At 42.5% G+C, this 27,063-nt stretch overlaps 2 protein-coding genes across 2 annotated transcripts in view; one reads left to right on the top strand and one right to left on the bottom strand.

Moving 5' to 3' along the window:
• Positions 1-3,887: 3,887 nt before the first annotated feature.
• Positions 3,888-15,391, bottom strand: zdhhc22 (zDHHC palmitoyltransferase 22). Its single transcript, XM_084394037.1, has 3 exons — positions 15,244-15,391; positions 7,249-7,806; positions 3,888-5,988 (listed from the first exon to the last, which is right to left on the bottom strand). Exons 2-3 carry the CDS (start codon positions 7,802-7,804, stop codon positions 5,702-5,704), a joined length of 843 nt encoding a protein of 280 aa, XP_084250163.1. The 5' UTR covers positions 7,805-7,806; positions 15,244-15,391; the 3' UTR covers positions 3,888-5,701.
• An 830-nt stretch (positions 15,392-16,221) lies between these two features.
• tmem63c (transmembrane protein 63C) overlaps positions 16,222-27,063 on the top strand; it is a 55,545-nt gene continuing 44,703 nt past the window's right edge. The window contains exon 1 of the mRNA XM_084394007.1: positions 16,222-16,277. The gene's annotated coding sequence lies outside the window, so the exon portion shown is untranslated. The remainder of the gene's footprint in view (positions 16,278-27,063) is intronic.

The raw sequence follows: 27,063 nt of genomic DNA, 5'->3' as shown, positions 1-27,063 counted from the left end.
AATTTTTGTCATGTAATTTGGAATCAGTAACCAACTACAATTTGTAAGTAATCAAATTGTGAGCCAAAACATTATGACCACCTGCTAATATGCTGTTGGCCCTCCGCTTGCTGCCAAAACAGCCGTGACCCGCCGAGGCATGGACTCTACAAGACCCTGAAGGGGATCTGGCACCAAGATGTTAGCATTATCATGAAGGGGTGTACCTGGTCTGCAACAATGTTAAGGTAGGTGGCAATGTGGCAAGTGTCAAATTGATGTCCACATGATTGATCGGACCCAGGGTTTCCCAGCAGAACATTGCCCAGAGCATCACACTCCCTCCACTGGCTTGTCATCGTCCCACAGTGCATCCTGGTGCCATCACTTCCCCAGGTAAACAGCGCACCTGGACACGGCTGTCCACTTGATGTAAAAGAAAACGGGACAACCTTCTTCCATTGCTCCAAGGTCCAGTTCCGAAGCTTGCGTACCCATTGTAGGTGCTTCCGACGGTGGACAGGGGTCTTCATACGCACTCTGTTTGATATGCGGCTACTTAGCAGAGTTTAAGGGCACTTTTACACTTGGTTTGATTGCCTGTTCCGTACCCGAGTTCGATTGCTCACTGGTGACCGGGAGCAACCCAATTTCTCCTGCATCCACGGAGAACACGTTGATTATGAGAACTGATTGTATGCCTATACCCAGACCTTAATATATCACCTTGTTAGGAGTAACCTAATTAGTTACAAATAAATAAATCACAGAAAATGTAGGTTCATTATTGTATTCCATATTTTCCATGCATCAAATACAGATGTATTCATTCACAAGAGTATAACTGCTGTAGGTGGTAAAAATAAATATATATATATATATATATATATATATATATATACATATATATATTGTCATAAGTGTATTGTGATTGTCAAAACATTTTAGTACTTAAACTGAATTTTATTAGGTTTAGTGACAACATGTTACAATGTTTACACGGTACAATTTCTGGTAAGCTATGTGTTTTTTTATTATTGCTTGACACACATTTCACGATTTCAATTCAATTAAATTCTTGTGATTTTATTTAATATTGACTCATTTGGATAAATATTGGGTACACAAGATAGGGGTTAGTTGTTCTCAAGAAAAAATAAATCTCACCTAATGCTGTAACAGTACTGTACAGTAGGCCTACATACAGAGAGCCTTATCAGCTGGTGGTATTATTTAAGGTTAAAAATAACTCAAATTAAATATAATGCGTTTTTATTATAATAACAACTTTATTTAATGATATAAGTAAAAATATAATAAATATGTAATATAGTAGCCTACACATATTTAGCAAAATACTCTCTATAGCTCTTTTTTTCCAACGTGCCTATGGTCATTAAATGGCTTTCCTGAGGTAAATGTTATGTGACATGATAGTTCTCCAGCTGTTTTATTTACCCCTTTCCGCGGATGAAAAACACTGATTGGTTGATATTATGTATGAGGAATATACATTTCGGTAAGTTGTACTGTATCTTTCAACAGTGTTCGTGTTTATTTACTAGAGATAGAGTAGAGTAGAGATGATCGGTGCACGTGCCGCTAGGGATCTGCCACGTCACATTTGCAAGCGCCAAAACGGTATTTATTGTTTGAATTTCGTAATAAAATTGACAGAATCCGAGAGCTGAGATTTTTTTATATCAACCTGCTCTGTCTAGTCTGTCGGTCTCCGTCCTCTTTGCTTCGCGATTTTTCTGTGCGTGAGAAAATGGACGTGTGGCGTGAGAGCGTGTGAAAAGTGTCAATCGCGTGAGTCTCACGGTAAAAGCTTGAGAGTTGGCAGCTCTGTTTGTGTATATATAGGCTATATAAATATATACATAACATACATATCATCTTAGCATTGTTAGTGCAATTGGCAATGGAAATAAACTCCTGTCTAGGTAACATAGACAACTAATCCAGTCTAGATAGACGTGAAGGGTTAGGATGTTTTGATAAGATATGATTCTCAATTCAACAGCCAAAAGATGTTGAAGACCATGTTTCAAAACATCAAACAGGAGTGAGAGCGAAGCACTCGTAAGCGTGCACTTTAATTTAATGAAACTTAATAGTGGATTGCTGTTTTATAAGAGGGTTTCAGTTACAGTGACCCTCCATTATTACTAATTACTTTGACCGTGTTGAATAAGGGAACTCAGCAAAAAATACACACACAACTATAGCTTGCTGTAAATCACCACACTTTTTTTTTTTTAACTAGCCTAATCCGTTGTCTAGGGGAAATGTAAATTAAAAAAATTTATATAGCACCAAACTCAAAATGATTTGTAATAAAATAAAGTTTTTATAATTAGGCTATCTTTCTAAATTTTTTTTAACTTCAGACAGGATCACGATCCACTCCACGATCTCATCACGATTCTTTTTCATGTTGGTTTTGAAGACTATTTTGCAAGTCACTGAGCAGTTCATCCAAAATAATTTCCCTATTCATTTTTTTAGCCTTACAAGGTAGAAAAAAGAAAAGAAAAAAAGAATAACAGACCATTTAGGCCAAAGTATGGGTGGGCGATACAACCAATATCTTATTATTATTATTATTTTATTTTTGTTGTTAAAAATAAGAACAGAGATGAAAATTACAAATAATAGGACAAATTGAATATAATATACAAATAAATAGTGCATTACTAGTTTCAGCTACAGTAGGTGCATTTACTGTAACAGTAGCATTCAAAAAATGATTAAACAAATGTAAAAATAAAACACTACATAGACTTCACTGTGAATTAAATATACACCGATTCTTAAAGCTACTGAAGTTATTCAGTCAAGAGGAGTGAGTGATTTTCTCTTTGCATTTTGTTTTTTGATTGACACTAATGACAGACGGCAGTAGGTTTATTAGGCTGCTGTCACTTTATGACCTATAATGCACAGATCCAATATAATGAAACATGCATAATCATAATATACTGACACGCATACAAACAGTTTACATTCACTTAAGATATAAACAACTGTGTTTATGTAAACCTTGTATGTATTGGACAGGTTAAGCACAAAAAGACAGGAAAGAAAACTTAGTTGGGTACTGGCGGGCTTTTGAATGCGCGCACTTTGGATTTATGTGCTCAGAAAAGCTTATGTCAGAACAGGCAAGACTTTAAAACGCATGCAAATAATAAAACTTTCGCGATGGTGAAAAACTGCAATGTCATGTGAGCGTAACCCTAACCTTGCGTGTTTAACATTTGATGTGAATGTACGCTGTGTTGTACACAATATTTGGATGGAGGTGCCAGAACTGCAACTGATAGACTGTGCACTGTAGCATGATACTACAATTTCCCAACAAAAGCAGATTTTGGAGACATTTTAATCGTTCACAATCTAAAATCGTGATATCGCACACCGTGTGCTCAATTCAGAAATAGATACATTAGTTCCAGTTCAGTATCTCAAATTAGTTTGAATTGAATTTAGTTGAGGTAGCAAACAGGATGCAGAAATTCAAATCTTGAATGGAAGTGGAATTAAAATGCACATTTTACCATTTTAACCACAAATCACTGGTGTGGAAATTAGCAAGAATTGCACAAATAGTGTAGATAGATAAAGTAATTTAGTACAGGATAGCATTTCCCTTTGTTTTCTTTAAATGTTTAAGCCATGTGACTAAACAGAAGGCGTTTTACAGGAAGAAGAGTCAGTATTGTTACACTCAATGTTAATGGCTTCAAACAGTTCACGAGTAGTTGAAAATGTCTCCCAAGTTTAATGTGAGACCAAATATTCACTATAGGTTTCAAATCTGGACTCGGACCTGGCCAAAACATGAGCCTGATGGACTTCTTCTTCTTCTGCAGTGTGGGCAGGAGCGTTGTCTTGATCATTCCTCTTTATATAACAACTTTTCAATTGTGGGAAGCCATTCTGTAATATCCTCTTATATTCCAAAGCATCCATTGGCTTTTCACAGTGAAGCAGCTCGACAATACCAGCAGCTAAAAAGACAACTCTTCCTCCATGCTTTACTGTAGAGATGCATTTATTTACTGTATTTCTCACCGGATCTACAAAGACGCCGCTCTGGTGCATCTTCATGCAACTCTTGGTTTATCGTGATTCGTCATAACTCCACATAACTCTGCAGAACCAAATCTGAATCAAACTTCCCATAATGTGCCAAAAGCATCATTCTGCCTTTGATGGTTTTCTGAGACAGCACTGGCTTTAAAGGAGTGCTTTTACTTAATTCTTGATAATTTTCTTACCAGTAATTTGTGATTAGTAAGCTTTTTTTATTATTATTATTATTATTTTTAAAGAAATCTCTTAAAGAAGACCAAGGCTGCATTTATTTGATCTAAAATACCTTAAAACGTTAATATTGTAAAACATTATTACAATTTAAAATGAATTTTAAAATCAATGTTAAAAATAGTTGTGCTGCTTAATATTTTTGTGGAAACTATGATAGATTTGATAGATTATTTGATGAATACACAGTTCAAAAGAACGGCAAAAGTTATTTTTAACATTTTAAATGTATTACTGTCACTTTTGAGTTTAATGCATCCTTGCTGAATAAAGGTATTGCACCACTTTTGAAGGGTGGTGTACTTGGTATGTTTATTTTTAGTACTTATTTTTAATATTTTGTCGGGGTGTAACGATACCCTCATGTCATGATTCGATACTGAACTCACAATACGATATTATTGCGATACTCCAAGACATATGGTAAAGGGTTAACAAAATATGTACTGTTGATTGAAATGCTAAATTTGATATTACATTGTGGGTGTAAAAGAATAGGCTTAGACTTGGTGCTGGTAACACAGTGCACAGGACAATGGTGACATCAGAATAAAAATATTCATGATTCTGAAGCTGAAAATACAGAATTATTTTAGATGAATATTCTTGCACTGTCACTGACTAGATATATTTAAAATAGTTTAGGCCACTTTTTACTGGTAACGTAAGATATTTGGCATTATCAGGACCCACAAATATTCCCCCATTGCATTATTATACATTATATTTAACATTATATATAGTAGTTTAATGTAGTACTGACACTAAAACTCTGTAAACTTTAATTTTCAGAAATGTTAATTTTGGGTGAACTATACACAATACATATGGTCACTATCCACGATACATATTGTTGCATTTTTGTATTGTGACAATAATATTTTGTCATATTTAATACATTTTCGTGGACCAGGGTGGAAGAACATTTCCCACAATGCATTACCCGTTTTGATTTTTTTTTAGAATTTCAAATTAAATAAGTAAATTTCCTGCGACACGTGGCCAATTCAATTCAAATTCTAACTAAACTAAAAGTCACCCACAATTTAGCAGGCCACTTGTGTAACGGTGTGCTGATTACCTAGTGTGTGTTGTTTTGTAAATCCATCCTTTAATCCTGGCCTCATTCTCTGAAGTTACCGCCGCTATTCACTGCTGCCCTGATCTAGGGCTCAAATTAAGTTTCAGGACAGTGCTGATGGACATAGATATGGAGGTTACCACATCTTTGTGACATAATGTTCTCCTAATTTGCACGGTGATGACAGAAATCCACTAAAAAGGTAGATCAGTTGCACAGGCTTATACAAGTCATATGAACTGAAGCCCTTATCACACATAATATCTGGTCCACACAGGTCAGATTATGATAAACATACTGATAGGGTTTTCAGTCATGTTTGTGATCATGGTAGACCTGCCAATTCCCAGGTACGCTCTCAACAGTCTGAACCGGCAGGAAAAGGCCCAGAGCCCAACGGGAACCAAAAACATCGGTCAGGTTGGCGCGCCAGGTCCCCCGACTCTCTGACAAATACCCTTTTTGCAGCTCACACCAGGTCTGCCCTCGGGCTACTAGCAGAAGCTGTTGACAACAGAAGCCGGCGCTCACTAGTCCGATGCCCAGCCAGATGTACAGCATTACAACAAGAAAGAACTGGAGACCTGAAATCAAACCTGAAAAAAATAAAAAATAAAATAAATTGGCTTATCCTTGACAAAAATCAAGAAAGCCTCAAGCAAGGCTGAATTATGCCAGGTTCAGACTACACGATATGTTTGTCTGTTACGATAGTCACTGTGTTAGATTATGCGATTGTGACTCCTAAATTCTTATCGTGGTGTGGACTAGAAACATGTCAGACTGCAATGATTCCGACCAATCATCGTTTGGCGTCTTTTAACGACGTGCGTGATGTCATTGAGAAGGCAGAACTAGCGACTAACTTCCGGAAACAAGAACGTAAACAAACTACTAGCGGTGTGTTAGCTTAATGCTAATTCCAGTGTTCACCGGGTTGCGAGGTGCCTCCACTATTGTTCACCAGTATTTATTTTTTCACTCTGTCATGGTAATCCCTCGAGGAAACATCATAAAGGCTGGAGTATTGTTTCCATAGCTCCACGAACCTTTTCTCCATAACATAATTCCACCTAGCAGGACCAATACCATCATCTCTCTCGTTTCGCCATGTTTTAAAGCTGTTTACGGAAGAGCTTCTGTGCTCCTATTGGTCAACTTTACAGAAATCGTCGTGAAGGATTGAAAAAAATTAAAACATGCTAGTAATTCTGTCATGAAGCATTGCAGATGTGTCGTCGGTTGTCGTCCACTATGGCACACTATACGAGATTAAACAAAAGGTGTGTTCGACTGGAAGAGGTTCTGCGCAGACGAATTGGTGTATGACATCAAACTACCATGAGAGCGATTAGAGAGCAGACGGCTCCGTATGTTTTCGAATCGTTCTCACTGTACTTTGATGTCATACACTGATCGGTCTGCGCAGCGCCGCTTCAAGTCGAACACACCTAATCGATTCTTGCATCTGTAACTGTTGTAGGCCAGTAAGTTGTGCGTGTAAACCTCACTCCCCTGGCCCCAAGAGGCGCACTAGCGACTGACGCTAGAGGCTGCGCCTTGTTAGCGAGCCCACTTCCCATGCCGGCAACCCGGGTTAAAGGCCCGCTAGGAACGGTTTAATTTGGTGTTGTGACCCATTTAGGGGGTGAGTGTAACGGACGTAGGCAAACCTCACTCCCCTGGCCTCAAGAGATTACAGTCTTTGGCGTCCTTGTAAGCGCCCGCCTCCCGGTTACACATCCTAAAGACACACTGTCGTTTAAGAATCACCACGATACCCTACATCAAACGGATCGTGCTAGTCTTCACTGTGAATTAAATATCGTGTAGTCTGAACCCAGCATTAAACTTACCAAGGAAGAAGTAACCCGTCGAGAGTGGCAGAAGAGAGAGGAATGTCAGTGGGTTCTCAAAGGAAATGGAGTACTCCATCGTAAGATACGCCACCCCAATTACCAATGAATAGAGACAACAGCAGGACGTATAGATGCTGAACATAATAAAGTAGCGCATATTCCTATTCCCAATACAGTTTCCTGTGAAAAAGCAGTGGTGGTCCCGTTTTAGAATCACTTTCTTACACACTTTACAGAAGTGGCGTCCATTCAGGAGGTAGTGTGCGTCAATTCTGTCTGGGCAGTCGGGTGAACAGACTGGAATAACTGTTTCGTTGGCACTCTCAGATGGGTACCATATAGTCATTGTGTAATTACCCAGCGCGTTCCCCATGAAGAATAGAAAGACGGCAGTGTGGGTCAGCATGGTGGGATTTAACATCACATCTTGCCTTTGGAATACAGTGGGCATGAAGAGGAGGAAGTAGAGGGCGAACGTGACCACGGTTGCCGTGTAGAAGTATGCAGGTGCAATCGTGTTGAGTAGTCTGAGTTTCACCATCCTGAATAACATACCTGTTAAATTAATAAAACAAAATAGTCAACTGAAGATGATAAAATCATATATTTCATCTTGGATTTGGTATCAGTAGTTCATCCCTATAATAATGAAAGAAACTGTAAACTTTGGAACGGAACAGTTTTTTTTTTAAACAGATATTACATGGATATTACAGATACTTTTGACTGGCTGTTAATAAACATTGTATAACATTGTATAAACATACAGTTTTTTTAGCCAGCAATTATCAAGCAAGTCCAAACGAACTGAACTGAAATACTTTGTCTTGTCTTCATGTGTGGCAAAAAAAAAAAAAAAACGAAAAAAAAAAAAAAAGTAATAATAAATAAATAATTAAAATAAATAATTGGAAATATATATGTTTATATTTTAATATATTTTATTTGGTAATGAGTGTAACTCCTCGGTCTTCAATTGGTCGGCAAAACAGATAGCCCCGCCCCAAAATCCCACCATTGGTTGAGCCCATGTTGCTAAGTCTGACTTGTAATAAGCAATGTTGACATGTTTACACTTTTTTTATTAAGCAATAAATAGCCTAAATCTACAGACTACTTAAAAGTCACTGCACATTTAACTGTGCTAAAGTATTAAAATGGAAACAATATGCACACAGCTTTTATATCAAAGAGCAGACCCATCGCTTCTATATCAACGGAACGTACTCGGTTACTAACGTAACCTCTGTTCTCTCTAGAGAGGGAACGAGTATTGCGTAAGCTAGCTTACGCTGCGGGAAAGTCTCCTTTCACGAGATACTGAAGCCAAAAATTATCCTAATTTTTTAAACTTTGTCAACGCAGTGCGGCAGCCTGCAGACCTAGGGCAAGCGAGTCGCGTGCCCATTGGCTGCTCTGCGGCAACTGCAGCAGCCTATGGCTGAGCCTTGCGCGTGACGTCACGTCCAATGAGCGCGCTTGGCGCGCTTAGTGCGTCACAGCCCGTCATTAGGGGTGTGGCTTAGAGTATATAAGCAAGGAACAGAGGCTGCTTCGCTGGTTTCTGTCGCATGAAGCGAAAATGAGCTCGTGGCGAGAGCACGGCGGGTTACGCAATACTCGTTCCCTCTCTAGAGAGAACAGAGGTTACGTTAGTAACCGAGTACGTTCTCTTACGAGAGGTTCTCTCGTATTGCGTAAGCTAGCTTACGCTGCGGGAACACCTTTGTCAACGCCGTGCGCGCGCCCAGCATCCTGAATGAATCCCGTGGGAAGCCCAGGGAACGCGAAACGGAGCTGGGCGGCCAGATACCACAGTACACAAGCACATAATATGGGGCAGGGAGCGGCACAGCCGGTCCAACTAACACTTCCATACAGTGTAGCTCAACCAGTAGAGCTAAATCAGCAGCGTAGCCCGCGCACAGACAGTGGGCTGGCTTACGCGAGACTTAGACTGATAGCACTTTGGCCTGCAAAGCGGGAACATCCAGGTTGTAAAACCTAACAAATGTGGAGGGGGAGGCCCAGCCCGCCGCTGCACAAATGTCATGAATGGGAATCCCACTGGACCACGCCCACGATGAGGCCATGCCTCTGGTGGAGTGTGCCCGAATGCCCAAGGGGCACTGCAGGTTTTTAGATGCGTAAGCAGCTGCGATAGCATCGACTATCCATCTGGACAGAGTGTGCTTCGAGGCGGCGAGACCCTTGGTGCGCCCACCAAACGAAACAAAAAGCTGCTCTGAACGCCTGAAGGCGGCGGAGCGCGAAATATAGCTTCTCAGCGCCCTAACTGGGCAGAGGAGGTGACTATCTGCCTCGCAGCCAGTAATCGGCAGGGCTGAAAGGGAAATGACCTGCGCTCTGAAGGGAGTGCCCAAAATTTTTGGGACGTACCCATGCCTCGGTCTGAGAATAACTTTAGAGTCATTAGGTCCGAACTCGAGGCACGCAGCGTTAGTGGATAACGCGTGAAGGTCTCCCACACGTTTTACTGAAGACAGAGCTATCAGAAAAACGGTTTTGAGCGTGAGGTATTTCATATCCACAGTTTCTAAGGGTTCAAAGGGATGTGCTTTCAGTGCGTCTAAGACCAGTGAAAGATCCCACATAGGAACCGAAGGGGGTCGCGGGGGGTTCATCCTCCTCGCTCCTCTAAGGAAGCGGATGACCAACTCGTTCCTTCCTAATGCGTGGCCCGGCTCTGACACAGAGAGCGCTGAAATGGCCGCGACATAGACTTTGAGCGTGGAGGGGGACCTGCCCGCGTCCAGTAGCTCTTGAAGGAAACACAATACTTGTGAGACCCCACATGTCTGTGGATTGAGCCCTTTGGTAGTGCACCATTTGTTAAACACAGACCATTTAGACGTGTAGAGCCGCCTCGTGGAGGGGGCTCTAGATTGTATGATCGTGTTCATCACCCCTTCTGGTAGATCAGCATGTAGTTGTTGAGGCTCCACGCATGCAGAGACCAGTGCTCTGGGTGGGGATGCCAAATCGAGCCGCGGGCTTGAGAGAGAAGGTCTCTCCGCACCGGAATCGGCCAGGGGGCTGAGTCTGCCAATTGTATGAGTTCCGGGAACCAAGCTTGGTTCTCCCAGAACGGGGCTATGAGGAGCACTGTGTGGCGCGCTTTCCTGACTCTCTCGATGACCTGAGGCAGCAGAGAGACTGGCGGAAACGCATATAGCGGGCCGCTGGGCCAAGACTGGGCCAGCGCGTCCTCGCTCTTTGAAAAGAACGCTGGGCAGTGTGCGTTGTCTATTGACGCAAAGAGGTCGACTTTCGCTCTGCCAAAGCGGCGCCACAGCGACTGGACTGTTTGAGGGTGTAGAGACCACTCCCCAGGGGGAACGTTGTCCCTGGACAGTCTGTCGGGGCCCTCGTTCAGATGGCCAGGCACATGCGATGCTCTCAGAGAGCGCAGAGAGTGCTGAGCCCATACGAGGAGGCGTTCCGTCAGGGCGCAGAGTTGCTTTGATCTGACACCGCCCTGGCGGTTCACATAGGCCACTACTGAAGTGTTGTCCGTGCGGACTAGAACATGGTGACCACGGAGGAAAGGGAGGAAGTGCATGAGCGCTTTCTCGACCGCGAGCATCTCTAGACAGTTTATGTGTAGGAGATTCTCCTGGTCTGACCAGTGGCCAAAGACCGGTCTGCCTTCGAAGAGCGCTCCCCAACCTAGGTTGGACGCGTCTGTAGAGACAACTTTCCGGTGTGAGACCACTCCCATATTCACTCCCGTGTGATACCATTCGGCTGCTAGCCAGGGCTGCAGGGCTGAGACACAGACCTGAGTCACTCTGATTAGCGAGCCGCCGGTCGCCCAGGCTCGATGGGATACGCGCGTTCTCAGCCAGCGTTGAAGCGGGCGCATGCGCAGTAAACCCAACTGAAGCACTGCTGCAGCTGAGGCCATATGCCCCAGAATGCGCTGAAATGCCTTCAGGGGAACCCGGTTGCCTTCTTTGAAGGATGCAGCGAGGCGCTGGATGCGGCGCGCGCGCTGCTCCGTCAATCTGGCCGTCATCGCCACCGAGTCCAGTTCTATTCCGAGAAAGGAAATCGACTGCCGGGGCGAGAGCGAGCTCTTTGTCCAGTTGACCGCTAGACCCAAAACCTCCAGGTGGTCGAGTAGCGCTGTTCTGTGAGACACAAGTTCTGTCTCTGACTGCGCTAGAACGAGCCAATCGTCCAAGTAGTTCAGAATTCGCATTCCCTGACTCCTCAGGGGAGCGAGAGCAGTGTCCATGCATTTCGTAAATGTACGGGGTGCTAAAGACAGGCCGAACGGCAGGACTGTGTATTGATAAGCTCGACCGTCGAAGGCGAATCTCAAAAATGGCCTGTGACGGGGAGTTATCTGGATCTGGAAATAAGCGTCCTTCAGATCGAGAGAGATAAACCAGTCTCCTGGGCGAATTTGCGCGAGGATCTGTCTGGTTGTAATCATCCTGAACGGCCGTCTCATGAGGGCTTTGTTCAGATGTCTCAGATCTAAAATAGGTCTTAATGCTCCGTCCTTCTTGGGAACGAGGAAGTAACGGCTGTAAAAGCCTGACTCGCTCAGAGAAGGATGCACCTGTTCTATGGCCCCTTTTCGCAGCAGCTTTGTTATCTCTGCTTGAAGCAGATGTGCTGTTTCCAAACTCACTTTCGTTTCCGTCTGCGCTAGAAAGCGCGGAGGGTGACGAGCAAATTGGAGCGAATAACCGTGTCTTATGGTGTTGAGCACCCATTCTGACGCGCCCTGAATAGCCTCCCATGCTTTTGCATGCATAGCTAGGGGTCGAATGGTCTCTGGGTTCAGATCGCCGCGTTGCGCGGGATGGGGAACCTGTATCAGAGAAGACGGGGCGGCGCGCGCGCCGCCGATGCTCGGACACGAGGGCAGAAGAACAGGGCTGGCCGACTGTGCAGAATTTAGTAGCTCGATCTTGGACGATGGAGCGTGAACTGCTGTAAAACAACCCAGGCGCGAGGGCGGCGTGGGGATTATGGTGTCTGAAAGTGGGCGCGCGTGCTCGTGAGCTGGCGCGGGATATGCACTTATGACACGGCCAGTGTTTGGGGGCTTTATGAGGTTTGCAACCTGTCTGGCAGAGCGGGCAGTGGGCAGGTGTGAGCACAGGGCTGTGGGCACATTTCCTACACTTGATGCTCGAGCGGAAAGTTTCCGCTTTAAGAGATAGCGCTCTGGACGCGTTGCCATGGGAACCTGGTCTGTGTGAGGCAGTGAGCACACGGGAGTGGGCACTTTTTCTACACTTAAAACCCCTGCGGCTTGAGCCGTAGCAATTTGAGGTAACTGAGTGACAGAGCGAGCAGCGAGTAGTTGTGAGCACGGAAGTGTGGGCACTTTTACTACATTTAGTGCTCGAGCGGTGTGAGGCCGCTTTATGAGAGCGCTCTGGGCGCGTTACCATGGGGATTGCACTTGTGTGAAGCAGTGAGCACATGGGTGTGGGCACATTTTCTACACTTAAAGCACTTATACTCTTTTTGAGATTTATCTGGGTCGCCGTGAAAACGGCGTTTGTGTGCAGGCGAGCGAGTGTAATTACTGGCTCGTTGGCTGCGGTGTGTGCTGCTGCAGTAGCCTGAACATAGGGGACTGACAGAGCTGTGCGTTTTGATGGCGGTCCGGCCGTAGCGGGACTCAACCATCTTTTCCTCCTTGCGGATGCTAGGAGGACTTCGCGGGCTCGGGCTTCAACGCGATCTTGGACCGCGGGCCCCGTGGGGGCGGCGGTCTGTGACGGCTGGTCGAGCGCGACCTGGGGCGATTGCCCTGGCGCCGCTGCGAAGCGTTGGGGGGGCTGGAAGAGCGCTGGTTAGAGCTGCGCACAGGAGGCTGAGTTTGAGGGCGGCCTGTGGCTGAGCTCGAACGGCGGGGCAGGAAGAGGTCCATCGCCTGCGACGCCTTCTGTACCTCAGAGAACCGATCCACAATTCCGCTGACCGCAGGGCCAAAGAGGCCGGTGGGCGAGAGTGGTGCGTTCAGAAACACAGCGCGCTCTGACTCACTCATGTCCGCGAGCGTCAACCATAGATGTCTGTCGATGACGGTGAGCGCGGCCATGGATCTGCCGATGGCTTGAGCAGCGGTCTTGGTAGCGCGCAGCGCGAGATCCGTAGCGCCGCGGAGATCGGTAAAGGCAGACTGATCCGAGCCCTTCTCGTCCAGTTCACGGAGGAGGTCGGCTTGAAGGATCTGAAGAATAGCCATTGAGTGCAGGGCGGAAGCAGCCTGGCCGGAGGCGGCGAAAGCGCGGCCGGCGAGAGCTGAGGTGGTCCTGCAGGCTTTAGACGGCAGGGCAGACTTTGAGCGCCATCTAGCAGACGGCGGGCAAAGGTGCGTTGCCACAACATCCTCAACGGCGGGGATGCCGTTATAGCCGTTCTCGGCGGCTCCGTCCACCTGGGAGAGAGCCGAGGAGACTGGCGAGCGGAGTCTGGTGGAGAACGGAGCGTTCCAGGACTTAGAGAGCTCGGCGTGGAGCTCAGGCAGGAAGGGTGCTGACCTAGAGGCAGGCGCAGGGCGGCGGCTAGGCAGAAAAAACCCGTCAAGGCGATTGGGCTCCGGCTCCTTAGGTGGAGACCAATCCAGTCCCATTCTCTCGACCGCTAAAGTGAGGAGGCGGAGAAGCTCTGCATCAACACTAGCGCGGGTTCGAGAAGACTCCATAGTAGAGGGGGCGGAGCGGTGAGAGCCCGACCACTCCTCGCTGTCAGACGCGAGCAGAGAGCAGCTGTCAGCGGCATCATCTGCATCATCCCCCAGGGCGACGGCAGTGCGGGCAGTGGCCGGCCGCTGCGCGTCGGAGAAGGGTGGGGGGGAAGGAGAGAGCGAGGCTCGCGGGAGAGGTTCCGGCGAGCGCTCAGCTGTAGCGTCCAGTTCCGGCGGCCTTTGAGAGCGACGTTTTTTCTTTCGTGGCCCGGAAGAAGCGGCCGGAGAAGATGGAGTGTCTTCGAATTTAGCGAGTCGAGCCCGTAGGGTCGACATCGGTAAATCTTCACACTGTTCGCAGCCGCCCTCGGAGAGAGCGCGAACAGCGTGGTCAAAACCCAGGCAGAGAGCGCACAGCACGTGGCGGTCTCCGTCGCTGAGCGAGGCTCTGCACGAGCCACAGGATGTGCGAGGCATTTGAAACAACGCCTCGCGCTCTTTTAGATGCAAGTGTGTCGCGGACACACACACACACACAAAACAGAGCAGAAAAGGATATAAGGCCGGATGGCGCAGCAGGCAGGGAAGGCTGAAGGCGGCGAGCGGCCGGCGTCCTCAGGCTGAGATCCTCGGCGTGCTGGTCGCTGGATTCAACGGCGGCTTCCTCGGAGATCAGCGATGCGAAGAGCTTCGCTGAAGAGACAGAAATCAGCGAAGCAGCCTCTGTTCCTTGCTTATATACTCTAAGCCACACCCCTAATGACGGGCTGTGACGCACTAAGCGCGCCAAGCGCGCTCATTGGACGTGACGTCACGCGCAAGGCTCAGCCATAGGCTGCTGCAGTTGCCGCAGAGCAGCCAATGGGCACGCGACTCGCTTGCCCTAGGTCTGCAGGCTGCCGCACTGCGTTGACAAAGTTTAAAAAATTAGGATAATTTTTGGCTTCAGTATCTCGTGAAAGGAGACTTTCCCGCAGCGTAAGCTAGCTTACGCAATACGAGAGAACCTCTCGTAAGAGAACTAAACTCACCACTATTTGTTACACACACATCATTTGCATCCTATAGGGTGTAAATATAGGCTTTAGGCATATAGCATGTTTTTATTAGTGATCATGAAGCTAAATGCGTGAGAGAAGGATGTGATGAACATAAATGTTTCTTAGAGGTCCAAATAATACTAAATTCTAATACAAACTAACGTTTTATAGACAGGGTTTGTAATGAATAGATGAAGGAACTATGAGGCCCGACACATATATCTTTGAAACAGACGCTTATTGTTGAGCAGGATGAGGATATTGCTCGGTTACCTGACGCCGGTTAGACCAGAATAGGAGCCGATGGATCAGCAGCACTGGAGCTCGAGCTCATCCCTCACCCTCGTGCTAGGAGATAACCCACATGTAATTCATTCAGAAAACTAAATCAGTTATCATTCTGTAACACTGAGCACGCATCTCTTCGCAATGTCTCTCAGTGGTTTAGCACCGCCGCCTGTTGGTGTGGGTACAACATCATCATCCAGCTTCACTAGATTCACAGACAAACCTGTATAGCTACACTTGTGTTATGTATTTTTATTTATTCTTTAATATTGCTTTGTGATTTTATATCCCTATTATATATACCGCCGAATCATACTGTTTCCTCCACAATGTGCACGTCGACTCATTATTATGGATGGACGCACGTACAACTTTCTCCAGCAGATGGCAGTGCAAACCAACGCTTAATTTTTTTGCAGATACGTTTATTTAAAGAGATAGTTCACCCAAAAATGAAAATTCTGTCATCATTTACTCACCCTCAAGTTGTTCCAAACCTGTATAAATGTATTTGTTCTGCTCACAAAGGAACATATTTTGAAGAATGTTGTAACCCAACAGTTTTGGGGCACCCTTGTTTCTACCACGGAAGTCAATGGGTGTCGTCAACTGTTTGGTTACCTACATTCTTCAAAATATCTTCTTTTGTGTTCAGCAGAAGAAGAAAAAAACGCATACCGGTTTGGAACAACATGAGAGTGAGTAAACAATGGCAGAATGTTCATTTTTGGGTGAACTATCCCTTTAATTTTCTCTCCATCGATTAATTCAGAAAAAATCATGCCTTAAGACAAAGTTAGCATTCTATGATGTGAGCCATGCTAACAAGCTCACATCTGTGACCCGCAGAAAAACAGTAAAAACTTTATAGTTCGCACGACCCCTTTAGTTTTCGTGTTTGTTGATGGAGTGTCCCTTCACAGACGGTCCCTAAGAAGGGCGCTCCCCGTGTGTGCTGGTGCTGATGCAGACAGACTGAAGCATCAAACCGGACATAAACCACAGGAGGTGTTTCAAAGGTAAGCCGCACTATTGTTATATTCACATCGCTTCCGATGAACTGTTCTCAGTTATATCGTACATGAAATGATTCAACAAACGATTCCATGATTAATTCTGAACTTCAACGGGTTTTAAAAGTGGGCGTTTTTAACAGTTGTAGCAATTGTATGTAAAACGCTATTGCAGCAGAGACCAATGCATGGGTGCTAAACATAGAGGAGGAGGTGATACATAAATAATTGGACCGTTCGAGGTTGGCATTGTGATGGCACTAGATTGGTTTTCTTTGGCTTGTTTGTTTACCGTCTCGTGTAAAACATCACCAGGAGCCCCGCTGTTTAATTGTGCCATGGGAGTGCGCACGTTGTGCATTTATTGTGGGATCCTATAGTATTATCTTCTTAAAGTTCTGTTTGCTCCGCTGCTGCTGATAATGGCTGTATGAGTGCGCACATGCTGACAGCAGGGAGTTTAATGTCTGGATAATGTATTGAATGGGGAACAAGTCAAAGCTGCGCGTTACAAATCAGAGGATGGGGGCGGATAGATTTCTCCACGCTGTTGCCAAGAAGCCGTGATGATGCATAATAACTTTCATAATTAGAAAGATAGTCTCTAATCTAATCAAAGAATCAAAAAGTATTAGGCTACTTTAACAGGTAGGCTATAGAGGGTGAATATTGAACCTGTCATGAACGCGTGCAGGTCATATCAACACACACACACACACACACACACACACACACACACACACACACACACACACACACACACACACACATTGCTTAAATTAAATTAAATGAAGCCTATTTTGTTTCATGACAATTAAGTAAATTCCCCCATTCAATATTGCAGAATAATAATAAAAATAATGAATTATATTAATGTTTTGATACAACATTGTTATTAAATATTAATTATTTAAATATTAATTTAATACGCTTTAGGTACACATTTACTAGATTTAGACATCATGGTAGCATTTGTTGTGTACCTCATTTAATTTATGCCATTTTCAATAATAACAATAATAAAAAGTCATACAGTGAGACTCTTATAGAATAATCATTGTGATTGAAAGCAACGATGTTACAACGCACAACATCTTTTAATGTTCTGAAAATGTTTTCGCAAAATTGTAACATTTTAGCAAAGAATTTATGAATAAAGTCCTTTTTACATACATATTATAACATTGTTGTCAAGGGGGTTTTCAGTATCCAGCAATGCCTTGCATGCGCAAAACAAACAAAGAAAGTTGTGTTATTTATGTGTTTTTGACTGCCTATGTGTCACTGCTTAATTTTCTGCATCTGGCATCTTAAAGGGGTCATATAATGCGATTTCTTGTTTCCTTTTTCATTAGTGTGTTATGTAGCTGTTAGTGCAAGTATAATATCTGCAGAGTTACAAAGCTCAAAGTGTCATATCTAAAGATATATTCTTTAAAAAAGTTAAGGCTCAGCCACGCCTTCAAACACTTCGTTCAAACACTCCCCCACATCTCTACGTCAGTGTGTGGGGGGCAGAGTTTCAAATGTATATGCAAAGAAAGAAGGCGTAACTTTTATTCTCGCTGTGTTAATAAGCTTGTTTGAGATGCGCCTCGCCTCGACTGAAATGTATGCGAGAGTAGGCGGCTGCAGTGAGGGGAGGAGTGAAAAAAGTGCATCTCTCTAATCGTAGTGGATCAGACACCTACGAGATCAAAGGCGGATATCACGGGATTCACGCTCATGCGCCGTGTTGATGATAAACTGGATGTAGGATTTCATTTCTGTTGCTTTTATGTGAAAATAAATATAATGAACAAGACACCCAAAGTACTTGTTATTCCTTTCCAAAGACGTGTTTATCAATCATTTTACTTTAATACAAACATGTGCTTTTATATATATATTTTTAATAAAAATGACAACATAACCCATAAAGAGATCGCACTGTCAGAGAGTATGGGAATATTCACTGATAATTTATACACATAAAACACATAATATCTTTTTTTTTAAATCAAACATTTTAAAAGAGATCAATACATCACGGTTGTTTAAACCAATGTGTCGTCAGCAAGTCCTTTCCCATAGTGCTTTTGATCAGCGCAGTCGGTGGAGAGCAACTGCGCTCAACTGTGGAAGGCCACAAGGGCCAAACGTGTGAAACTGTTGTGTAAACACGTAATTACGCGTTAACACGTCATTTAGGCGTTAACACATAATTACTTGTTATCTATGGAAGGCCAAAAGGTATCAGCCTTTGTGCACAGCCGGCCTTGTAGGCTATGGAAGGCCAAAAGAGCCAAAACGTGTGAAACACGCGTTAACACCTAATTAGGTGTTAAAACGTAAATGACATGTTAAGACGTAATAACGTGTTTACACGACAGTTTCACACCTTTGGCCCTTTTGGTCTTCCATAGCCTACAAGGCCTGCTGTGCACAAAGGCTGATTCTAGAAAGTGGGGCATTTCCATCTTTGCAAGTACAGTCTGGCGCTTCTGACTCAGACACAGCCTGTAAGTATGTTTTCATATTTTAAGAATTTGCTACTGACTATTCAAATGCGAGTTTTGAGTAGTATAGAGTGGCGCTTGTTTGTCGTTTCTACGATCACAAATGGTTTTATGTTTACATAGTGTTCTCCCTCCCCCCGTAGCACGGCGCGACGCGAAAATAAAATAAAAAATAAGTCATTATAATCAGTAATTATGTCCACAATACAACCTTACCTATCTGATATGTTCTGGTCCAGTCGCGCTGGCAAAGTTGATCGATCAGCTTGGTCATCTGCATTTTCCGGTTCAGAATGATTCGGGCTCGAGCCTCGAATTGATAACTGCATTTCGGACATTATCACCTGTCATTATTGCTTTGGAAGCTGATGCTCCAAATAATGTAAGGGGTGTGACATTTCCGTCACACGCTTAAGATTTTTGGGCCAATCACAATGCACTGGATCACTGGCCAATCAGAGCACACCACACTTTTCAGAACGATGAGCTTTGTAAAAATCGACACGTTTCAGAAAGGCGGGGCATAGAGGAGAAACAATAATGTACAGTATGTGTAAAATAATTACTTTTTTGAACCTAAAACCGCGTAAACACATTGCATTAAACCAAAATACACAAAATAATGTTATTTTTAGAACCATCATATGGCCCATTTAAAAGGGATTCTGTTAGGGCAGAATTTTAGGGTTTGCTGCTGTTGTGAAGAGGTAAGTTTGGGCTAATGTATGCTAATGCTAACACCGGTAGCCTATATATGTTGCTTTTCTTAGTAAACTTCAATGTAGCAACCGGTCTTTGCTTGTCTAGTGTAACTATGCTGTTCACCAGCAAAACTATAAGATGATAAAGCTAGTTGACCAAAGTGTTCCTTTTGCTTTAATGAAACAGCAGGCTCTTGCTGGTTAAGCCAGTCAACTAATGTGGTCTTATTCCATGTCCTAACAAGGTGTGATACAGCGATAAGACCAGTCTTCGGTGTAAATCAGATCTTTAATCAGATCATTTTTTGTGCCACAACAACAACAGGGCATCTGTCTCATGCCAGATTTAAAAAAATGAAGCAATAAAAATGTCAGGTAGGGGAAAAAAGCAGTTACAAACCTGCACACCAGCTGTCGAATCACAACATACATTAGCAAACAACTATGCTGGTATTACCTTTAAAAGAGCAAACAACCTCATCACAAGTTATATCAAGCTTAAATAAGATTCTAATCCTCAGTGGCATTTGAAAGACTCATCACACTTTTGGAAAGAAGTAATCTGTAAAAAAAAATGCCTGACATTTGCTGTCTTCACCAATGGCCAGTGTCCATCTATCAAGGATAAGACAGTTATGGCACCACTGGAGCATCTTGGAATGATATTCAGCAATGCATGATTACCAAACTGACTGTATAAAGCAATTAATAGTAGTCGAAATGTCACTGCACTTGTGACAGAATGTTGGTTGAAGCTCATAATTGGATCATGAATAAATCATCAGAAGAAACACCTGCTTTTGGCTGATGTCTCTTTCAGCTGCTAGTCCTTACTACTCTCATTACAGTAGAAATATTAGTGGTATACAGTGGCATGTGGTGGATCTCTTAAATAAGCAGACAAAATCTCCTCTCTGTGTTTGGTTTTCATGTTCCAAATCATTTTGATGTTTGCATGGTTTCTGGATTAAAGCGAATTAATCAGCATTACCTTGCTTTATCAACAGGCAACATGTACTATAATATTTTTTAATGTTTACATTAATAACCTAGTACATTAAAGTCTCATCAAGTTAATATGCTTTTAACATTATTTGCATTGCTTTGATATAATGTAAAAACTGCAATAGTGCAGTAAAGATCATAGAATTTCATGTAGAATTATTATTTGTAAGGTATCATGAAGATCGCTGACACAGAGATGCCCCTTTAATTTAACTAAGTGCTTGCTAAAGCATCTCACTCATTGATCATCATTTCAAGTTCATTTCGATTCAGTTTTCACTGAAATGTTGTCCAAGTAAGAGTATGATGAAAAACTGTAAACTAATTTTATATTACATGTCTTTCCAAACCCAGAAGATAATTTAGAAAGAATTCAGTAGCAATGTGACTCAATTGAACACTAAATTAAGCACCAAAGTGTGTCACCAAAAAACTACATGCAACTTGCTGATAATTTTTAACTGCAAAAACAACCCAACATTTAAGACATTTTAGGCAGACGCCATTGCTCCTGTGTGTCATCCAGTCCAGTAGGTGGAGGAAAGCACCAATCTCTTCTTCTTCTGCCATTTTTAACACATCAATAAAACATACATAAAATGTAAACAATTATATATAAACATGATATATTTATGTTGTCAGTCAAATTAGTCGAATTAAACTAGAGTGCACTAGTAAAGTCTGGAATGGACAATTTGATCGCAATCGCTGATTTGTTTAAGCGACATCTCTATTGCTTTAAATTGTATTTATCAGCTTTTGAAGAAGACAGTTAGAGCAAACCGTTGTATCCAAGTGCAAAAAACAAACCTTTGTTTAAGTAACTGTAACAGTAATGTAAGGGACTTCATTACTCCTGTGTGTCATCCAGTACAGTAGGTGGCAAAAATGCACCATTCTTCTTCTTCTGCCATTTTTAATGGTGGTTGAGAAACTAACGCAAAATATGGATGCTTCGGAAAACTGTCGAAAAAGTCGGAAGGCATCAAGGCACGTCTGAATCCAATGTTAGTTTCACTTCCTGTTTCCTGAGATACCTTCATCTGATCGATTTTTGATGTTAGGGTTAGCAGAGAATGTCTAATATGGCGAGAAGTTTCACTCTCACTACACTTCCGGCTTCTGAACTGGTTGCAGTTCCACTCTGATTCCATATGAGGGCGCTCACAGGACGAGTGCAGAATGAATGGAGGTCAATGGCGGTATACCCCTCAAAATCCACTTTTCTCAGGATATAATTTTTTGTCTAGTAATTTGAATGTTGTATTCGAAAGGAGATGCAAAGAAATTACACATTGCTGGGTGTTAGATTTTTTAGAGTCACTTATTTGCTTTAAAAAAGTCTTTCAACATGTCAATGACGTCAGAATGCTGACGTCATTAGCAGAATGCTAGCGTGTTATGGGCAACAACAACTCAACCTGTAAGAAATCAAAACGACATAAGTACTCGTTCATTCAACTTTCGACCTAAAACCCATGTTGAACTTGCAAAATCTACAATCACATCTGAGATTTCTCAACGGCAATCGGGTGAAAGAGACTAATTTAGCCGTCTAGCCCCATTGACTCCCATTCATTCTGCACTCATGGCGAGCGCCCCCAGTGGAACTCTGGTGGTACTACAACCAAAATTCGGTACAATAGGGCTTAATAGGGAGTGGACAGGCTCTCCGTAGACGGGCTCTGGGGTTAGTATGTATTCTTTGCTTCCTTTGATATCCCACAATCCTGTGCTTTCCATTCTGTAACAGTTAAGCAAAAAAAAAAATAATGATGGCGCCTGAACGTTGGTGCTCAGTTTGTGTGTAAAAGTGTGTTTTTGACCAAAATGTTCCACTTCTGATGTCTTTTCTAGCGAGAAATTACTATTGTAGTAATTCAATATTTGCTTAGTTATCACCAAAGCTCTCTTTGTTTTGCTGTAGACCATTAACCGTAATCGTTACACTGCATACAAAGTCATTGCCTGATAAGGCAGCGAGGCAACAAGTCAGCTGCCTACGTTTTTGGACGCAGCCATGCATTTCTGCCTCCTCCATAAAATATTCATAAAAAAAATCATAATTTTTTACATAATAAGTTTATGTTGTTAGTCAAGTTAGCAGAGCTAGACTAGAGTGCATTAGTGCATAGACAATTTTTTTGCAATCTCTGATTGGATTCAGTGACATCTTATGATTTTTACCAGCTTTAGAATAAGAAAATTTGAGCAAGCCATGCCAGCAATCTATAAAACATCATGAGTTAGCATCTTACTAACGGTCTCAACAGCAATGCAATATCATCTCCAGTTCTGACCTTCATTCTTCATCAGTGACAAATATGAACCAAAAGCATATTTACCTCATTGATACAATGTGAGGGAAGGGGCAGATGTGCGCAGACATTCACAAATAAATACTTAAGCGAAAACAGCTGTTGGGAATTGTGCCAAACCCTTAATTTTAGCCAGCAGGTGTGACTATAAGGTGCTTTTGCAGAGGCGTAGACATGTTGCTTAGTCATTTTCTGACTGCTGCTTTCTCTCCAGTGGTTCAGTGATCAAAAGCCTGTAATGCATTCCTGAGAAAACACAACAAATAATCCTTAGTAAAATGTGTTTCTGGCATCTCTAAGCAGCACAGGCATGAATATTTGATGGTGCACTTGGCTGAGATTGAAAGTTGATACATCCCGCTGCAGTACACAAAGTGTACAGAGGCTGGAGTGTGAGCTATAGAAAGTTCTCAAAGGTAGTGTGGTAGGATATGGTTAGATGGAGCGGTTCGTCTTCCATTGATTCCCTTGTGCATCATGACGTTCATAGAAACATCCAACAGCTGGCATGTAGACAGTTTGTGCCCATATTTGTCAGTACTTTGTCATCATTGCAAGGTTTGTAGTGTAAGGACCTCATATGCGTTTGTTTCTAATATTATCTTTGGTGCAATATTGTCTCGTTCTAACACCCACACACCCACACACACATACACAAAAAGACTGATGCTGGCACCTGAGGCCTTTACACAGTGTAACAGTGAAGTAAGTAAGAAATAGTAGTGTCCTTGCTATCAGACAGAGGTTAGAATATCCGATTGAGATAGTATATATGAATGGCTATCATCTGGGCCAGTTATCATACCTCAAAGGTTACTTATTAAAGCTAATGACACTGAAGTAATATTCATAAGAACATTGACAAAACCAAAGAGATCAAGCCGTTCTCCACATCTTTGTCTTGTTCGAGATGCAGTTTCCCTCAGATATCATGCCAAGTTTAACAAATAAATAAATGGACATTGATTTGAGTTATTGAAAATATTGATTTTGGGGAAATAAATGTATGTGCATAAAGATAACTATAGCAAAACTGTATAGCATCCACACCAATGCATGATAACTATTTGAAATGTGCACTGCAGTGATGTGTCGCCTGTCGCTGTAAATGCTTATGATTTTTAAAGTCAGGTGAATTTTCAATCACTGCGTCTGAAATTTAATTATTTCCCTAATATTTAGAATGTGAAAAACAGTATGGCAGAAGAGTAGTATGTCCAAATACAAAGTATTTGAAAAACAGTAGGTGAAAAAATAAAAAGCCTGGATGACCTATACTTCCCTCAAGAAGTACACATTTGATGGACACTTTACTATCCCATGAGGGGATAGTCCCATCAGCGACTTAACTGATGCTGGTAGGTCATGTGACAGTAACAACATGGCGGATGTAGTACGTACTGTATACCCACATTCATACTATATAGAACATACTTTTTTAATGGTGAATAGGTCAATTCAAATGTAGTACCTACTCAGTATGCTATTAAGCGATGGTTTTTGTCATTCGTCAGTAAGAAGCAAAATCGTTCTGAAAGTGATTCCAACTGTTCCTCTGCTCTGAGTTGTTATTGTTATAGTTGTGGTGTGGTGTGGTCTCAGAATTAGAAGCTATAGCTATACAGCTATAGTCATCATTATAGGTATGTTCCTTGTAATGTACGGCTTTAATGTTTGGTGGCACCGAATGGAATTGTAAAAAATTCAATTGTTTTCAAACTCGTTTCCTTGACACTCCCCACATTTGTTATTGGTCGTCAAACAGTTAGCCACGCCCCCAAACACACACCATTGGTTAAGCCAATGTTTCTCTTTCTGGCTGGTTGTGATGCTCAGGGAAAAGTTTTGATAGTGTTTAGACCAACCTAAATATGGCTTACATGGAGTTGTGCAAATTAAGATGGGTTGGAAGAAAGTATTTTACCATCAAAAAATTACACACTTTATCTTTAATATTGGCTTGCATGCGTGTGTACGCGCGCGCGCGTGTGTGTGTGTGTGTGTGTGTGTGTGAAAGAGAGTGAGTGAGATGCCAGATTGCTGCTTAGATGTCGCATTACAGCATTTATGACTCACATCCTTTCTGTCAAGAATAGATCTCAATAGAACATAAAGAACATACAATAATCATCACTGCACAGTTTACAGTTTATGGAAGAAGAAAGTCTATATAAAATGTGCATCATTCAAACTTGAACCAAAAAGATAAAAGCACCTCTGTACGACCATGAGAAATCATAATTAGCATAGTTTGCTTAGGAAAACATTACTTTTACATAGACGAGATCCATATTTACTGTTATTTTGCTGTTGCGTCATTCATTTAAATATATAATTTCAATATTGTTACAGAGGGAAGAGGAGAGGCAAGGATCTATTTGCAAGCTGTTTATTCCAGAAGCACACAAACCATGATAATATAAATAGGAAACATAAATCCAACCAGGAAGACAAAGATCATAATCCAATAGGGGAACTAGAAACGCAGGATTTTAAATATCTATGTAAAGACAACAACCGACAAACAAGGAATGAAACACTGAACAGGTGTAGGTAATGAGTTGTCATGGAAACAAAAAAAAGGCATCTATGTATACAAAAGGTGCAGATCGAACAGTGTATCACATCAAAGTACCATGAGAGTGATTCGAAAGCATACAGAGCCGTCTGTACTTTAAATGTCACACACCGATCAGTCTGCACAGTGCCGCATTTTAACCGCAAGTCGAATACACCTAAAGGCTAACAGGAATAAAACCACAGGAAATGAAAACCAGACACAACAAGAAAAAAGAATAACAAAATAAAAGTCCTAGAATGCCAGAATCCTAGTCCTAGAATCCGTTACGTTAAATATGTGTATTTTTCTTTCTGATAACATTTGAAAAAAAATCCACATTTCTTATGCTAATATCAGCACACCTGCCTTTGTATTTTCAAGCGATCGTGAAGAGCTTGATGAGCTGATTCAGGTGTGTTTGATCAGGGTTGGAACTATACTCTACAGGACAGTGGCTCTCCAGGAGCTGGATTGAAGACCGCTGACATATGTTAAGAAGATGAACCATATAAATATATATATATGGGTCAAAGACGAAAAGGGGGTTTCAAGCATCAAAAAAATAAAAGTGTAAAACTGCTTTAAATTGAGTCTTTTTTACATACATTAGAATATGTCCTGTTTAACATTATATTTTTCTGAGCAAAAAAATTATTTATACCATACATTTTAAATATATATTTTTTGTTATTATTATTATTATTTAAATAAACTTGAATGTATGCATTCATGTATATGAAATTACTGTCCTTTTTTATATACACTTAGTTATACAAGTTTGGTCATTAAACTCTAGAGGGCGCAGGCTGATAGGCCCTTAACTCAATTTGTTAGCGATCACATCGTTATCTACATAGCACAGCTGATTGGTTCCCGCTGTGGCATCAGCAGCCAATGAGCTGCGGATCAACATTCAGACACCTGGCATTGTTCGCTGTTAGCAGTCTAAAGTGCGCTTTCAGAAACCCTTCACCTTCCCCAGCTCCACTTGTATAGATCTGCTATACAGGGTTTATTTCATGCATGTTATATGTGCAACAGCAGCATGCTCTACATGCTCACAGCAGCATGTCTATGAATGTATTGGCAGCAGATCTTTTCCACCAAGAACAAATACATTAGCACCATATCCATTATCTTGTCAATCTCTCAGAGAGTTGTCATAGCAGAAATGTACTGTATAAATTGTCATCATATTGGACACCTCTAATCTGTGTGATTCAAGTGTCATCTGTGTTTGATGATGTAGCTGGGCATTCCAAAGGAACAAATATAATCAAGTGAAGTGAACTTCTACAGACACCCCCTGCTGAGTTTAGGGAGCTGTGAAACTGCGTGGGGACCCTGTGAATTGTAACACGGCTTTAAACTTTGATGCTCAACAGCATTTGTGCTATGAACACACAGTGTGCACAAGAACACAGTACAAGCCACCGATAAGCACCCTAGCAACCACCCAGAACACCCTAGCGACCGCTTAGCAACATGCTATAACACTCAGAACACCTTAGAGACCCTGAGAAAAACTATTATTTCTATCTGTCACTCTTATTCCTCAATGCGTAACAGCAGCTTATATAAAATTGTCCTATTCCAATTAGCATATTTAATTCCTGCTAGGCTTTGTCATCTGACAGATCTTTACAGATTCATTACGCCACCAAATCTAGCCCAGGACTAAGATCTCTGGATTACCGACTGAAAGATGAG

The sequence above is a fragment of the Rutilus rutilus genome, assembly GCF_951802725.1.
Source record: "Rutilus rutilus genome assembly, chromosome: 21".
Taxonomy (NCBI): Eukaryota; Metazoa; Chordata; class Actinopteri; order Cypriniformes; family Leuciscidae; genus Rutilus; species Rutilus rutilus.
This window is presented reverse-complemented; position numbering and strand designations above follow the sequence as displayed.